Raw genomic sequence first — 16380 nt, 5'->3', positions numbered from 1 at the left:
AATAACATGATCCTGGAAATAACTAACATGGGCAGCAAAGTTAAGACTGTTGATTGAATCTGTGAAAAGTATGTGGGTGCTGATAACATATGATACCACTGTGGATCTTGGTTTTCACTACATGGGAAGGAATCTCTTTCAAAATAGAAATTCCAAGTCAACATCACTATGTGGTCATTTTCAGCAAGACATGTTTGTCAAAATGTATAGAAAATACAGGTTGTCTTAATGTCACATGTTCCCTCTGGTTGGAGGCTCCTAGCTCCACATTTTTTGATGTGATTGTGTAATATGTAGTAACTACAAAAATCAGGAAAAAAAACTTTGGCAGAATAGCATTTGGCATTGGAGCAATAGAGAGCAGAATTGCAGGGTACAAGTATCTTATCAGGAAAATATGAAAAGAGGGCACTTCTTAGAGAGGGTAAGGGGATAAATACAGAAGAACCAGGTATGTAGGTAAAATATCAACATAGATGGCTGAAAAACCATAACTCCCCATTCTGTTAACAATTTACAATGTGCCCCAAAAGGAAAAGAGCATTTATCTTTGTAGCTGTCAGTTAGTGCTTTAAACCTGAAGACTAACAAAAGGTAATGAATGGGAACTAAACTTGAAACGTCTCTGAGCCTTTATAAACATAATAAGTGATTATAGGGTGTGAAAAGTTCAGTAGTGATCTTTAACTCTATCGATGTCTTTAATTTATAGTCTGAATTTCACAAAAAAAGGAACATAAAAATATATGAATTGAGAAGGATATTTTACTAATTAAAAGAGTGGGATTATCATCAATTAGTACTGTGATTTCACTAGAGTTATGTATCAAAACATAGATCATTGCAAAATAAAACACAGTAAAAATTATGTAATATGAAACTGAATCACCTCAGTCTTTATGTATATCTTTTGTGACTATTTTCCAGATCAACATAGGCTTTATTCAGTTGTACAAATGTGAATACTATTCTTTGCTCCCAAGTACTTTTTTAGATATTAAGAATAAAACAAGACAATTTAAATCAATAGGATTGGATTTCTCTTGTATGAGACATAGGTGCAATGCAGGTTCACAAATTGTAAATTTTGTATAAATAGATGTGAATATTTTTATTGTCTATAGTATACATATACAGGAGATACATGGAAGACAAATAGAAATAAAGGCTATGATGTACAGTCTGCATCATCAAAAGCAAAGAGTCAGGCTAATCAACAACTAATATGGAAAAATAGAATGATGATATAAACGTATTTCCAGTGTATCACAAGCTTGATGTATGCTCTATGTTTTTCAGATATATGAAATAAACTTCCACTATGTTGTTAAGATGAATACATTTTCCACTTATGTCCTCATTCAAAAATGTGTTTTATTTCCAAGCTGGACTTGGAGTCCTAGCCAACATGTTTCTTCTTGTTTTCTATATTTTCATAATTCTAGGTCACAGACCTAAGCCCACAGACCTGATCTCCTGTCAACTGACCTTTGTTCACATAATGATGGTTCTCACTGGAGGGGATATTTTGCTTACAGACTTATTTGAGTCACTGAACATTGGGAATGACTTCAAATGCAAGACAACTTTTTACTTATTCAGGGTGATGAGAGGCCTCTCTATCTGCATCACTTGCCTCTTGAGTGTGTTCCAGGCTGTCACTATCAGTCCAAATACCTCTTTGTTGTCAAAATTTAAACAAAAACTGAAAAAATACATGATCCATATTTTCTTATGTATCTGGTTTTTCAACTTGTCCTTCAGTACTAACAGGATCTTTTATGCTGCTGGTTTTACCAATGTGAGTGAGACCAACCAGATGCAGGTCACTAAATCCTGCTCAAACTTACCCATGAACTACATCATCAGGGGACTGATTTTTACAATGTCAACCTCCAGAGATGTGTTTCTTGTAGGAGTCATGCTGATCACAAGCACATACATGGTGATTATCTTGTGCAGACATCAAAGGCAATGTAAGCATCTTCATGCCTTCAGTCACCTGAGAGAATCTCCTGAGAAAAGGGCCACCCTGACTATCTTGGTGCTGGTGGTTTTCTTTGTGGTCATGTACTGGGTGGACTTCATCATCTCATTCACCTCAGATATGTTATGGATGTATGACCCAGTCATTCTGACTGTTCAGAAGTTTATAATGTATGCCTTTCCCACAATTACCCCTTTGGTACAAATAAGTTTTGATAACCGAATAATAATTATGCTGAAAAATATTCCTTTAAAGGGACACTAGAGTTGTTCTTAAAAATATCTTTTCCTTTTCTTTAAACCTATTAATCTATTATGCACTTTAACCTGTGAGTGCTGTGGGAAGTGTGTATGTATGTTTGCAATTCTGGTGCCCACAGAGATGAGAAGACATAATGGGATTTCTTGGATTTAGACTTACAGATAGGTAAAAAGAATCATTCTGTACATTTTTTTTTTTACCTAAAATACTCTCTTTAAAAAAAACTTTGATGGTCTAATACAAAGCAACATTTTTCATATTATTTAAATAAAGTGTCTTGCATTGCACGTAAACATTCTTTTTTTTGTGTTTTGTTTTTCTTGCCAAGTACTATAGAGTTAAGTTAATTGTACACAAACAGTTGATTTTTCCACATGAGTTCTTTCTCCTTTACCATGTACCATGAATATTCCTTTGCTGCTGAGTTTACTCAAAACAACATCTTTCCTGGTAGTGACTTTTTAAGCTTTCTGTTGAAAAGATTTTAATCTATCCTCACTCTTCAAGTATAGTTTAAATATTTTATTGAGGCTTTAATTCTGATTCTTAATTATACCTTTGCTGCTTCCATAAAAATGGTGTGAATTTAAATTTTGCATTTTTAACCACTATTACTTAATGTGTCTTATATGAAACTATCACGTGACTGTTTATTTGTACTTCATTTCATCTCACTTATTATAATATTATTGTTAAATAAACATCATTTCTTAAACATACATGTTGCACAATAGTTATGTTGTGTATCTGTATGCATATGTGTGTGTGTATAGAGATGAAGTGTGTATCTGTATGTGCACATGGAGATCAGGACTTAAGCTTGACTGTTGATCTTCATATGCCATTCATATTGTGTCTTGATACAGCATTTTTCTCTGTGATCTGGGCCAAGATCATAATCCTAGTTCTTCACCTGTCTTATATATCCAGTGCTGGGATGACAAGTGTTCATCACCTTAGCCCCTATTTAAATATTATGATTAGTTTTATTGTAAAAAAAAATTTTTTCAGACAATATAGTCTGATTATGAGTTTCCCTATCCCTATTCCTTGTCGTTCTTCCTCAACTCCTACTCCATCCAGATCTACAGCACCATCTTCTCTGTTAGAAAATAAACAGGCAATCATGTGTGTATGTGCATGCCTGGTGCCCACGGAGGTGAGAAGAGTGCATGGGATCCCTTGGAAATTGGACTTACAGCTGGTTATAAGGAATCATTCTGTGCAACACCAATTATTTTTTCTAAAATACAGTTTTAAAAGATTTGACCTTTTAAAGTAATAACAATAAAACAAACAGTAGTAAGATAAATAAAAATAAGTTAATCAGAATAGGACAAAACACATGGAAAAAAGTGCCAAAGTCACAGTGCATCAGACATAAACAGACAGAACCACACAAGTGCCCACACAAGAATCTCAAAGATTCAATAACTAGAAGTCATAATATATATGCAAACAATCAGTAGAAACTCTATTAAGATTGTTTCGTGTTGGTAATATACTTCAGGGCATGGAAGCTACCTTATGAGTGGGTTGTTTCTACAGAGAGACACCCCTGGAGAAAACTAATTTTTATTAGCAAGTGGCTATCAAATGGAGATAACTTCTGGGTTTTGGAGGGCGCACATCTCTACTTCTGCTCTATGACCCATCAGGTGTAGATATGTGTATGTTACCAGTCTTTGAGTTTATATGTGTGCCATATTGGGTTGTGTTTAGAAGGCCTTGTTTTCTTGGTATCCATCATTTAATCTGACTTTTCTAGTCTTTCTATCACTTCTTTCATAGAGCTCCCTGTATTTTGAGCAGAAGAATTTGATGGAGACTCCTCATATAGGGCTGACTGTCTTAAAGTCTCTCACTCTGCATATTTTCTGGCCATGAGTCTCTGTATCTATTCCCATTTTCTGCTGAAAGATGCCTCTCTGATGATGGCTGTGTAAGAATCATATCGACAAGTTTAGCAGTAGATATAATGTGTCATTTTATTTGTTACAAGAACACTAGTATTTAGTTTTCTTCTTGGTCCCAGGCCTATCTAATCTCATGTTCTTGACAATCCAAGCAGTGGTGGGTATAGTTTTGATCTCATGGATTCTATACTTTAAATGAAATCAGAGATTGGCCCATGAGCTTTTGGCAACTATGGCATCAGCATATCATACAGGCAGGTGACCATTGCAGACTGAAGATTTTGTACCTGGGTGGTGCTTACTTTTCTCCTTTTGTAGTGTGCACGTTATCTTCCAGTACCATAATCTCTGATCCACAGTGGTATAGGCTTGCGATAGTCATCAACTTGATTTCTGCATGTTTAAGGTTTTGTCTACAATATGTCTTCGGGAATAGCACCTTAACATCAGTCTGTGGAAAGCACATAATAGCCTTAACAATAATTTGTATCATTTGAAAATTTTTATGGAGCCCCTTGGTTAACAATTTCATTAGTTGTAACTAATTCAAAGTACTGGAAGCTCTAATTAATTATGAGAAATTTCATTTTGGCTCTATCTTGCCTGTTATTTTGTGATTTAATTTAGCTTGCCTTTGTATATGTATATATTTTGAAAGTACAACTGTATTGTTTCCATATGAACTTTAATGTTCCATAGTTTAAACTGTCTGTCCCCATATTTCTTTTCTTGCTGCACTTTCCCCTTCCAGGTTGATACTCCAAACTCAGATCCCTTCTATCCATCCACCCATAACTTTTTATCTATAATCCGTTTTAGCAAGATGTATCCTTACTCTCCTTAATTTATTGCTGTAGACTCTTCTGGCTTTGAACATTTCCCTTGAGAAATTAGTTGTTTCTTGTCAACTCTTTCCTGAAATTAGGAAAGGTCCTTTTTCCTTATGATGTGATTTCTTTATTTGTGACTTGCAGTTTTTCTATTAGTGCCTATAATTTGCTTTTTACTTCTTTATGCCTCATGTTTTATCTGTAGGATAAACAGAAAATTTTGATTCTGCTCTTACTTTGTGCATGTGTGCATGATTTCTGTGCTTCTTGTGTTATGTGTGTGTGTCTTTGGAGTTTTATTTTATGATATTTGAAGGTCTTCTGTTAGCTAATGATCTGGGATTCATCTCCCTCACCTGATCCTATATTTGAAAGTTTGATTTATTTCATTGTCTTCCACATACATGATACTCTCTAGGCATGTTCTCTGTCAACTGAGTTCCAGTCCCATCTCCACAGCCTGATTCTGCTGTTACATTACCTCACTTCTGTGTGATATTTAAGAAAGATAACTTTACTTAGTTTAAACTGTCTCTCCTAGTATTTCTTTTCTTGCCTCATTTTCTCTTCCCAGTTTGATACTCCTAATTCAGACCCCTTCCATCCATCTACTCATAACTATCTATAATTTCTTTCTAGCTAGATATATCATTATTCTCCTTAATTTATTGCTGTAGACTCTTCTGCCTTTCAAAATTTAACTTGAGAAATTAGTTATTCCTTGTCAACTATTTTCCTGGAACTAGGGAAGTTCCCCTTTCCTTGTGATGTGATTTCTTTATTTGTGACTTGCTGTTTTTCTATTAGTGCTTTTAATTTGGTTTTAGTTCTTTATGCTTCGTGTTTTATCTGTAGGATGAACAGAAAAGTCTGATTCTGCTGTTAGTTTTGTGCAAGTATACATGATTTCTTGTGTTATATGAGTGTGTCTTTGGAGCTTTATTTTATGATATATATTGATATATTGAAGGTCTTCTGTTAGCCCTTGACCTGGGATTTATCTCCCTCACCCGAGCCTATATTTTGAAGGTTTGAATTATTTTATTGTCTTCCACACACATGATAGTCTTAGGTATGTGGTCTATCAACTGAGCTATAGAACCATCCCCACAGCTTGATTTCTGCTGTTACAATACCTCACTTCTATGTGATATTTAAGAAAGATAACTTTACTCAAGCATGTTTGGAAGAGGTGACATTTTCTTAACTTTAGCAAAAGTGATGTTAATTTCAAGGTTAGTCTCTAAAGCCACTGTCAGGTAAGTCAGAGGGACACCATAAATGTTTTGGAAGAAAGAAGAATACCTTGGGGAATCTAAATTAATTTCCACATTTTTAAGTGGGATATTATTATTGTTAGTTTTGTTTTGTTCACAAGAACTGGGATAAGTTAATCAATACTGACATATAGTCTTGGGAGATTGGCTCACCCACAGACACCCAGAGTGCAGCTATTCCTACACCACTGTTCTCATGAAATTAGAAAAGTTCACTTTTCCATTTGATGGAACCACTTTGTAATAACTTCATGGTTAGAAGTGCCTTCTCCAGATGACATGATAACTGTGGGTCTAGAGGGGAAAGAGCTGATGACATTTCTTCCTTATAACTACTTCTCTGGGCCTCATTCTACAAGGATGTTTATCAAAGGCCCAGTTGGGTGAATGGTTCTTTTTCTTCTCATTAATAGTGAGAACAGTAATTAGGTGGTAGAATGAAGCAGCATTGTCTATAATAAATGATTAGAGAATTCTCAGCTTAGATATTACTTTTGAGCCATACTGTATAATAAGTACCTAACAGATGCTTATAGACATAGAAGTATCAGTTTAATGATTAATAAAAAAAACTCATAGAGTTCACTTAATGTGATCTATAAGTATGTATGAGATAGTAAGTGTAGGGTATTTGGAAAAGAAAACGGCCAGGCAGAATGGTGGGTAGAGAGAAGAAAGGCTGATAGAGTGACGATCATTAATGGGTATTATATATTAATTAGAAATATGAAACCCATCAGTTTTTACAGTGGATGTACACACACACACACACACACACACACACACACACACACACACACACACAAATAGCCCAAGATGCAATATTTTAAAGAGCATATATGAGATAGGAAGTTCCTGAGTATGTACTGTGATAATTCTAAGAGTGTACTTCCACCCAGGCTATGACAACTGTGTTAGTTTTCTATTCCTATAACAAACAACTGAAATACATTAGAGGACAAAAAACCCCACACATTCATTGTTTTGTAGGAATTCATTTATACTATTCAGATACATTTAAATTGTATTCTATATTTTCTCATTTTCTCAAGTTTACTGGTTGTATTTGTCTACTTATATGAAACATAAATGAGGAATATACAACAAATATTATCTGATTTAGTATTTATCAGTAATTTTCCATTCTGTTAAGTATGTATATACTTAGAAATTCTGTGAATGTTTCAACTAATGTCCTAGGAAACATAAGGCATTGTTAACATAATATAAGTTTTAAAAGTTTTGGATATATTTATTTATTCCCTTTCAATGATTTCAAATAATGAATATATTTTATGGGTATTCTGAAAGTATCTGAAGATCTCTTCTTATTTTTAACTACATGTAAAGGTATTTTTACCAAAATGAAAACTGGATGAGTTTTAGTAGGGATTTGTGCATTTCAATGAAAATAAATTCAGTTTTAATATCTCAAGTTTTCTAAATTGAACATTTGGTCATTGCTACTGATATAATATTGAGTTACATTTTCATTAGCAGTGAGAAAACTTTTTTCAATTCTTGAATAGCATAAAATTATTGAAAATCAAAATCTCAAGGTTTCTTCCAATACTTACAAATACAATTTCTCATTGAAATATGCATTCACAAAGAAATGTCACCTAAATTTAAGTTTATGTAATGAATCTTACAAAGTCAATTTTTATTTTGTTGGGATATCATTTATCCATGTAGGTAAGATTACAATGGAAAATTAAGGCATGTGTGGTGGTATACACCTATTATCCTAGCACTTTCAAGGCTCAGACAGGAGCAGAGTGGGTTTGATTGATGTCATTTTGAATTACAGGTTGAGATGCATCTCCTCCTTTCTCTTACAAACACACACACACACACACACACACACACACACACACACACACACACATTTCCAGTGAGCATCCTCATATCTTTCATAAACTAATGTTGTACAACTTGTGCTCTGTATAGGATTGCTACCCAAAAGTCTCATCGGTGATACTTTTGCCTTTTCATCTCAGGGGAACTGACCTGTAAGTGTGAGACTGTAATATTCTAGTATGTCTGTGTGCTTACAGTTACACCTGCCCTAAACTCAATTTCCAAAAACAATTCATGCACTGAAAATTTTAAGGGTATCATCCAATGCATCTGAATTATTTCTTTATTGATGTGTGATCAAGATGTAATTCTGCTGTCATTATACATTTCATAAAGGTTGCATGAAACTAGATTAGACAACACCATGTATCTTGTCACCTGAAGTCACATACTCACTTTATGTTCTCTCTGAGTGTAGCTGCCTATAGCCACGAGTAACCGGGTTCTCCCGAGAGGACGCTTAGGAATGAACGGGAATGGAGGGCGAGAGAAACGTGGGGCCAAAACAAAGTATATGATAAAACCTAAAATGAAAATCATAGTTTTTATATATTTGTATATTTCTTATAATACTAAATCAAAAGTAGAAGGAAAAGGTCACTATAAATTCATAAATCAAGGCTGTTCTACAATCAAAACTGTGCTAATGAAGAGATAAATTTATTTTTCTTTAAAACTGTAGAGCTAAGGAGAAAGCCACTCTTTTTATTCCACATCTTTTGAGACAGCTATCTGTACACTGCTTTGTATTTTTTTATCTGGATCAATTTAATAGTGATGGCTTCTTCACTATTATGAATGTTTATGGACACTTTGAGTTCCAGTACTCACAACTAAATATAATTTAAATACTTGTGAAAGCTGCCAGCATTGCAATTTTTTCAAGTAAAACAAATGGCTGTTCTCATTGCATTCATATGTTAACAACTGTTTGGAGCCACTGTTCCTCCGGTCTTTTCTGGTCATTTCTTGGCTTCAGTGAACCCCAGAGTAAGATGTCACTTAATAAATCAGAAGATGTTACATTTTCTGTGTGTAATAGGCATTTATGAGGAAATGGATATAAACGGAGTATATACCTTTGGAGTAAGAGAAAAACCAATATTGTAGATTATTGTTACTTACCTTAAATTTATCTATTTATTCAATCTTTATTTTCTTTAAGATTTATGTATTTTATTACACATATATAAATGTTTCACTTGCATATATGTCTGTGTGCCACTAGAATGCCACATCAGAGAGAGTTACAGATGGTCATGACCCAACATATCATTGCTGGAAATCTCACCCAGGTCATTTGCAAGTGTTAAAAGTGCTCTGAACCACTGAGTGCTCTCTGGAGCTTTTATAAAATGTAACATCACTGTGCAGGACTGTAAATTTATATTGGTGAGAAAATCAGATGTTTGGGTCTGGAAATTGGGATTAATCCATTTTTAAAAAACTGTATTAAACTTTTGAAGAACAAAAATTATGTAACTCTAACATGTGTGATGTATTATGTCATATGCATGGTGATATTATAGGATGGTCTATTCCAGTAACGTCTGCATTATTTCTACACTTACATGCATGTATACATCTATATATGTAGAATACATTCATGAACTTTTAAAATATTTTTGGGCACTCTTTCTCATGAGATTCAGGGTCAGTGTAGTTGTTTTCTATTTCTCCATCACAAGCTGATTTTAAAATATTGAATTAAAAAAACTGAATAATAAATTGACACTAATAAGTACCATAGGCACCAAATGTAAGACTATTGAGTGAGCCTGTAAAACTGTATGAGTGCTTATGACTAATATTAACATTGGGAACCTTGTTTCCACTGTGTGGGAATGAATCTGTTTAAAACTCCCAAACAGAATGACTATCTGATGAACTTCACCAAGTTCGTATTTGTCATAATGCATTGAAAATAGTGCTTGTCTTAGCATCACATGTTACTCCTGCTGGAGGCCCCTAACTGTACATATTTGTATGTAATTATGTAGCCTGTAGTAACTACAGAAAGTATGAAAAAGTATGAAAACTAAATGAGACTATAGCCAGAATAGCCGTGGGTGTTGCAGCAATAGAGAGCAGAATACAAATAGGTATTTGGTTACGGAGTAGGGTACAAATATCTGATTAGGGAAATGGGAAAGACAGGGCTCCAAAGCAGGGAATAGGAAGGTAAACATAGATGAATGTGGGAGGCCGGTAAAGAGGACTATCCTGACCCACTTGATCCGATAGGGAAAATTATAACATGGAAGGAACTCTAGGTCAGAACTTTGGACTGGGATGGCATCCCCATCCCTCCACTTGATGTCCTGTCCCTCCACTGGAGGTGGACTCTACAAGTTCCTCCTCCCCACTGTAGAAAACTTTCCTCGTTTTTAGTTCTGAGAGTGTCTCCCCTTCTAGGTCTCTGGTACATTCTAGAGGGTACCCTGACCTCCTACCTCCTGAGGTTGCCTTTTCCATTCTTTCTGCTAGCCCTAAGGGTTTCAGTCATGTTTCCCCCCCATACCTGATCTTGTTTCTTCCTTCTCCTTCATGTCACCTCTTTCACCCAGGTCCCTGCCTCCCTCTGTCCCCCCATGACTGCTTTTTTTCTCCCTCCAGTGTGAAACTGAGACATTCTCAGTTGGGTTCTTTAGATTGTTAATCTTCTTGAGTCTGATGGGCTGTGTCCTGGTTATTGTGTAATTTTTTGGCTAATATCCACTCATTAGTAAGTACATACCATGCATGTCCATTTGTTCTGAGTTGATATTTTCACTCAAGATGGTATTTTCTAGTTTCATCTATTTGCCTGTAAAACTCATGCTATCCTCATTCTTAATAGCTAAGTACTATTCCATTTGGTAATTGAAGTGTGTAGTTTTTCCCTGGGTCTTCAATTCTATTTCATTGATTAGCTTGCCTGTCTTTCTGCCAATACTGTGCTGTTTTTAATCATTATTGCTCTGTAGTGTAGCTTGAGGTTAATGATTGTGATTCCTCTAGAAGTTTGTTTATTGTTAAGTGTTTTCACTATCCTGGGTTTTTTTTTCCAGATGTTTTTGAGAATTGATCTTTCCATGTCTTTGAAGAATTGTGTTGTGATTTTGAGGAGGATTCCACTGAATCTGTAGATTGCCTTTGGTAGGATGGCCATTTTCATTATATTAATTCTACCAATCCATAAGTATGGAAGATCTCTCCATTTTTTGTGCTCTTCTTCAATTTTTAAGAGACTTGATGTTTTGTCATATAGATCTTTCACTTGTTCTATAAAAGTTACTCCAAGATATTTTATATTATTTGTGATTAGTGTGGAGAGTGTTGTTTCCCTAAGGTCTTTCTCATCTTGTTTATTATTTGTAGAAAAGAAGGCTGAGGGGGGGATCTGAGGGTGGGGAGGGGGGCTGAGGGTAGGTGGGTAAACACCTTCATAGAGGCAGGAGGAAGGGGGATGGGATAAGGGGTTCCTGGGTGGTGGGGGAAATATGGTAAGGGGATAAAATTTGAAATGTAAATATTATATCCAATAAAAGAGGGGAAAAATGGAAAAGCAGTTAGAACCAACATTCTTAATAAAATGTCAGCCCTCTTTAAAAAAAAAAAACTATCTTGATACTAAAATTTGTTTTGAGAATTGTATATTGCAGAATGATCAGCCTTGGTGTATCTACTCAACAAGCAAGCTGGACAGACCTGCTCAAACCTCGGAGGTCCGGGAATTCCATCTGGAGGCAGAGAATACACAGCATCAGAGGATTGTCAATTTGCTCTCCCCCCCATTCCTCTTCTAATATCTCAACGCCCATAATCAGCTTGAAGAAGCTAATGATGAGTCAGCGCTCCCATTCCCTGGGCATGGGGACTAAGGTGGTAAATGTTGGGCTGTCTCTCTAGGGAAAAGTAGTGGTTTTGTCGGAATAGAGAGGATTAGCTAGGGTTTATTGCATAGCCATAACCTATTAGTAGAAATCTGTATAATTAATATCAAGATGAAGATATAAATTCTTAAATGGCACCAATTTACTTTGTTTACAAATTTTAAGGTTTTCATTGGCATGAGCTTCTTACTGATATAAGAGTGAGATGAATTTTGTTACTCTCATAGGCATTGTACCGGTATAACACATTTAGGAATACAAAGCTTAGACCCAGTCCTTCTTTAACTTTTTTAACTGATTTGAGATGGTCAGCCTGTGAGTTAAGGGACTATAGCAGATTCATGACTTGGAGTTTATTATAAGGGTGTTCTCTATGTTTTATGTAGAAATAGCTGAGTGGAGTTAACAGGCAACAGTCCAGATTACCTTACATGGATAGCTAGTTTTCAAAACATCAGAAATCCTTAGAATTGACATGTCAAACATTTCAGTATTAATGTTCATTTTCATTAGAGACCTGTCTGCTCCAGACAGCTTCCTATATTGAATTCTAAGAAGAAATTGAGCATCCTTGGAGTTACTCCAGCTGTGGTGAGACAGCCACTAGGCAAGAATTGCCACTTTCCTTCTACAGACAAATTACTGTCCAGAAAAGGACGCACTTGCAGAATAGTCGACTGATTATATCTGCCTAGACAGAGTAATCAGCCCTTAATAATTCTGCAGCACTAAGGTCTGTCAGATGATCCTGGGCCAGAAGGCAGAAGAACAGATGTTCCAACGTTTTGAAGTAGAGCGAGTGTCCAGGTGTTCAGAGGTCTCTATAAATTGGCTAAGTTTTAGAAACTATGATTTGTGCTTCCCACAATTATAGTTAACTCACTCATTCTGGATTTCTGATGGGGTTGAAAACATATAGCTATTGACCTTAAGAGAAAAGATTTGAGTAGAAGGTCGTCAGCTGACATTCATCCTAAAACCAGGTTCAGAACTAAATGTTTTAGTTAGAATAGATGACAGAGGAGCTGGTTAGTCAACAAAAGGATGGACTGGGTATTAGGACTATCCTGTACCTCACTGGTACAAATTGGCATAATTATGCTCTAATTGTATTTTGAGAGAAAAGTTTCATTTTAACAGGAAGGGTGATGTGTAGGAGGAGCTAAGGTAGGAGGAGTACTGAGAGGAAGAAAAGGAGTAAGAAGAGGAGAAGAAGAAAGAGAGGAGAAGCTAGGTGATGAAAGAGAGAAAGAGGGGGGAAACAGGGAGGCAGATGTTCAAGTATCTTCACCAGTCAAAGATAGTTGTTATATCTAGGTTGGTCAGTGATTTACACCTCTGATTGATCAATACCAAACCTATAAAGCCTATGATTAACATTATTTTTAAAAAATGTATAAATGCAAAAAGGAAAAGGGGGCACGGGATAGGGGTTTCCTAAGGGGGGTGGGGGGGAATGGGGAAAGGGGATGCCATCTGAAGTGTAAATAAAATATCTAATATAAAAAAAGAAAATACTGGATCAAGTTTGCATATCCAGTCTGTTAGCTTCTGTCATTTTATAAGAGAATTGAATCCTTTGATAATTAGAGATATTAAAGACATATGATTCTTAGTTCCTATTATGTTTGTTGTTGTAGGTGGCATTAAGAGTATATGATTCTTTCATTTTTGTTTTGTTTTGAGATGATTAGTTTCTTGTTTTTTCCTTGGTGTTGCCACTCCTGTATGTTGGAGTTTTCCTTCTAGAATTCTCTGTAGAATTGGATTGTTAGGTACATATTGTTTAAATTAATTTTTTCCCGGAATATTTTGGTTTCTCCATGTATGTTGGTTGAGAGTTTTTCTGGGTATTGTATCATGGTCTGGCATTTCTGTTCTCTTAAGGTCTAAATGACCACTGTCCAAGCTCTTCTGGCTTTTGATGTCTCTGTTGAGAAGTCTGGTGTAATTCTGATTGGTCTGCCTTTAAATGTTCCTTGATCATTTTCCATTGAAGTTTTTAATATTCTATTTTTTTTGTACTGTGCATTTAGTATTTTGATAATTATGTGATGAGTGGATTTTTTTCTGGTCCAATCTATTTGGTGTTCTGTAGGTTTCCTATACATGTATGGCTATCTCTTTCTTTAGGTTAGGGAAGTTTTCTTATATGATTTTGTTGAAGATGTTTATGGGTCCTTTGAGCTGAGATTCTTTGCTTTCTTCAATTCCTAGTATTCTTACATTTGGTCTTTTCATTGTGTCCTGGATTTCCTGGATTTGTTGGGTTAGGAGTTTTTTATGTTTTGAATTTTCCTTGACAGTTGTGTCAATGTCTTCTAAGGTATAGTCTACACCTGAGATTCTGTCTTCTGTCTCTTGTGTTTAGATGGTGATTCTTACATATGTAATTCCTGACCTTTTTCCTAGGTTTTTCATTTCCAGGGTTGACCCTATTTTTGTTTTCTTTATTGATTGTACTTCTAATTTTAGGTTTTAAACCGCTTTGATCAATTCCTTCACCTGCTTGGTTATGTTTTTCTTTAAGGGATTTGTTTTCGCTTTAAGTTTTTCTCCCTATTCACCTGTGTTTTCCTGTGTTTTTTTAATTAAGTTATTTACAGCTTCATTAAAGGACTCTATTATATTCATGAGACAAAAATTTTAGTCTGCTTCCTGATTCTCAGGTGGGTTTGGGTATTCAGGGCTTTTTGTGTAGGAAAACTTGGTTCTGATGATGCCAATATATTTATATTGGCCTCTGTTGCTTATGGTCTCGAGATTGCCTCTCACAATTTGGTTATCCCTGATATTTGTTTGTCTGGGTGTCTGTGTTTGGAGCCTGCCTCTTTCATTCCTGGGTTATTTCATGTTTCCTGGTAGGCCCGTGGCCCTGGCTGTAGGAGACCTCTTGTGGGCATTTCAGACTGTGGGGTCTTCAGAGAGGCATGTATGCTGGTGACTTGCTGCCCTGTCTGTAGTAGCTTTTCTGGGAGGCCTTCAGACTGTGGGATAAGTTTCACTGTGTACAGTGGACCTCCTGGGAGGCATTTTGATTGTGGTGTCTTTAGAGAAGCAGACAAACTGGTGATCTGACCCATCAGAGGGTACTGGCTAGAAGGGGAGTAGAATTCTAGTGGGGGGTGAGGGTGATGGGTCCTGAGTCCACTGGGCTGCTTAGGATTCCCAGCAACTGTTGCCAATAAGGAAGGTTCTTTACCAGCTGCCCTGCATGCAGCATACCCCCTCGGAGGCATTCTTACTGTGGTGTGTTCAGAGGAGCAGACAAAATGGTGATATTCCCCTGCAGAAACCATACTGATTTTTTATATATATATATCTTATTCAATTTCTTTCTTCAATGTCTTAAATTTTTTCTTATTCAAAGGTCTTACTTGCTTGGTTAAAGTTACCCCAAAGTAATAGTAGAAATGCATTGCTGGAGGATCTTCTAGATTTAAAAGATTACCTTTTAAAGATTCACCTTGAGAAATTGGGTGTCCCTACTTCCCCTTTTCTCTGAAGTTAGGGAAGTTCACTTTTCAATTTGATGGGTTTTTATTGATTTGTGACTTGCTGTTTTTCTTTTACAGATTTCAATTAAAGGTTTTTTGTTTTGCCTTGAATGCTTATTGTTACTTTTTAAAATTTTATTTAATCTTTTGTTAAAGTCTAGACTTTTAATCTCTCTTCCAGTCCACCCTCTAACTGTTCCACATCCCATAAGTCCTCACCCAAAGTTTGAAATATCTTGGAGTGCCAAGTTTCATTTAGAGGTCCAATGTTTGAGAGATCTTGGGGTTCCTGATTAGCTGAGACTGCTGCTCTTCTTCAGTTTCTTCCAGCTTTTCTCTAATTCAGCAGAGGGGTTAGCAGCTTCTGTCCAGTGATTGTGTGTAAATATTTGCATTTCACACTTTCAGCTGCTTGTTGGGTCTCACAAGGGTGGGAGGTCAGTCATGATAGGTTCCTTTTTGGGAACACACCATAAGCTCAGTAATAGCGGCAGGCCTTGGGGCCTCCCCTAGAGCTGGATCCCACTTTGGGCCTGTTGCTGGAATTCTTCTTTTCAGGCTCTTCTCCATTTTTGTCGATGTAGTTTTTTTCAGATAGGAACAAGTAGGGGTCAGAGTTCATGACTATGGGATGGCAACCCCATCCCTCAGTTGATGCCCTATTGTTCTTTCTTTAAGTGCTTCTCAGCCCTTCGAGATTCCTCTGTTATGAATTCTCTGTTTATTCCTACACCCAATTTTTAATTCAGCTGTTTGGATTTTTTGGTGGTTAGCTGCTTCAGTTCTTAATATATTTTGTATATAGCCCTCTATTGGATATGGGGTTAATGAAATTTTTTTTCCCAATCTGTAGTTTGCTAGTTTGTCATATTGACTC

The 16380-nt window shown here is 36.0% G+C and overlaps 1 protein-coding gene across 1 annotated transcript; it reads left to right on the top strand.

The window, feature by feature from the left end:
- Positions 1 to 1351: 1351 nt before the first annotated feature.
- Positions 1352 to 2251, top strand: LOC117720725 (putative vomeronasal receptor-like protein 4). The gene has a single exon (XM_034519370.1). The coding sequence runs from the start codon at positions 1352 to 1354 to the stop codon at positions 2249 to 2251; it is 900 nt and encodes a 299-aa protein (XP_034375261.1).
- Positions 2252 to 16380: the final 14129 nt, after the last annotated feature.

The sequence above is a fragment of the Arvicanthis niloticus genome, chromosome 15 (assembly GCF_011762505.2).
Source record: "Arvicanthis niloticus isolate mArvNil1 chromosome 15, mArvNil1.pat.X, whole genome shotgun sequence".
Taxonomy (NCBI): Eukaryota; Metazoa; Chordata; class Mammalia; order Rodentia; family Muridae; genus Arvicanthis; species Arvicanthis niloticus.
Note: the sequence above shows the minus strand (reverse complement) of the source record. Positions and strands in the feature narration are given on the sequence as shown.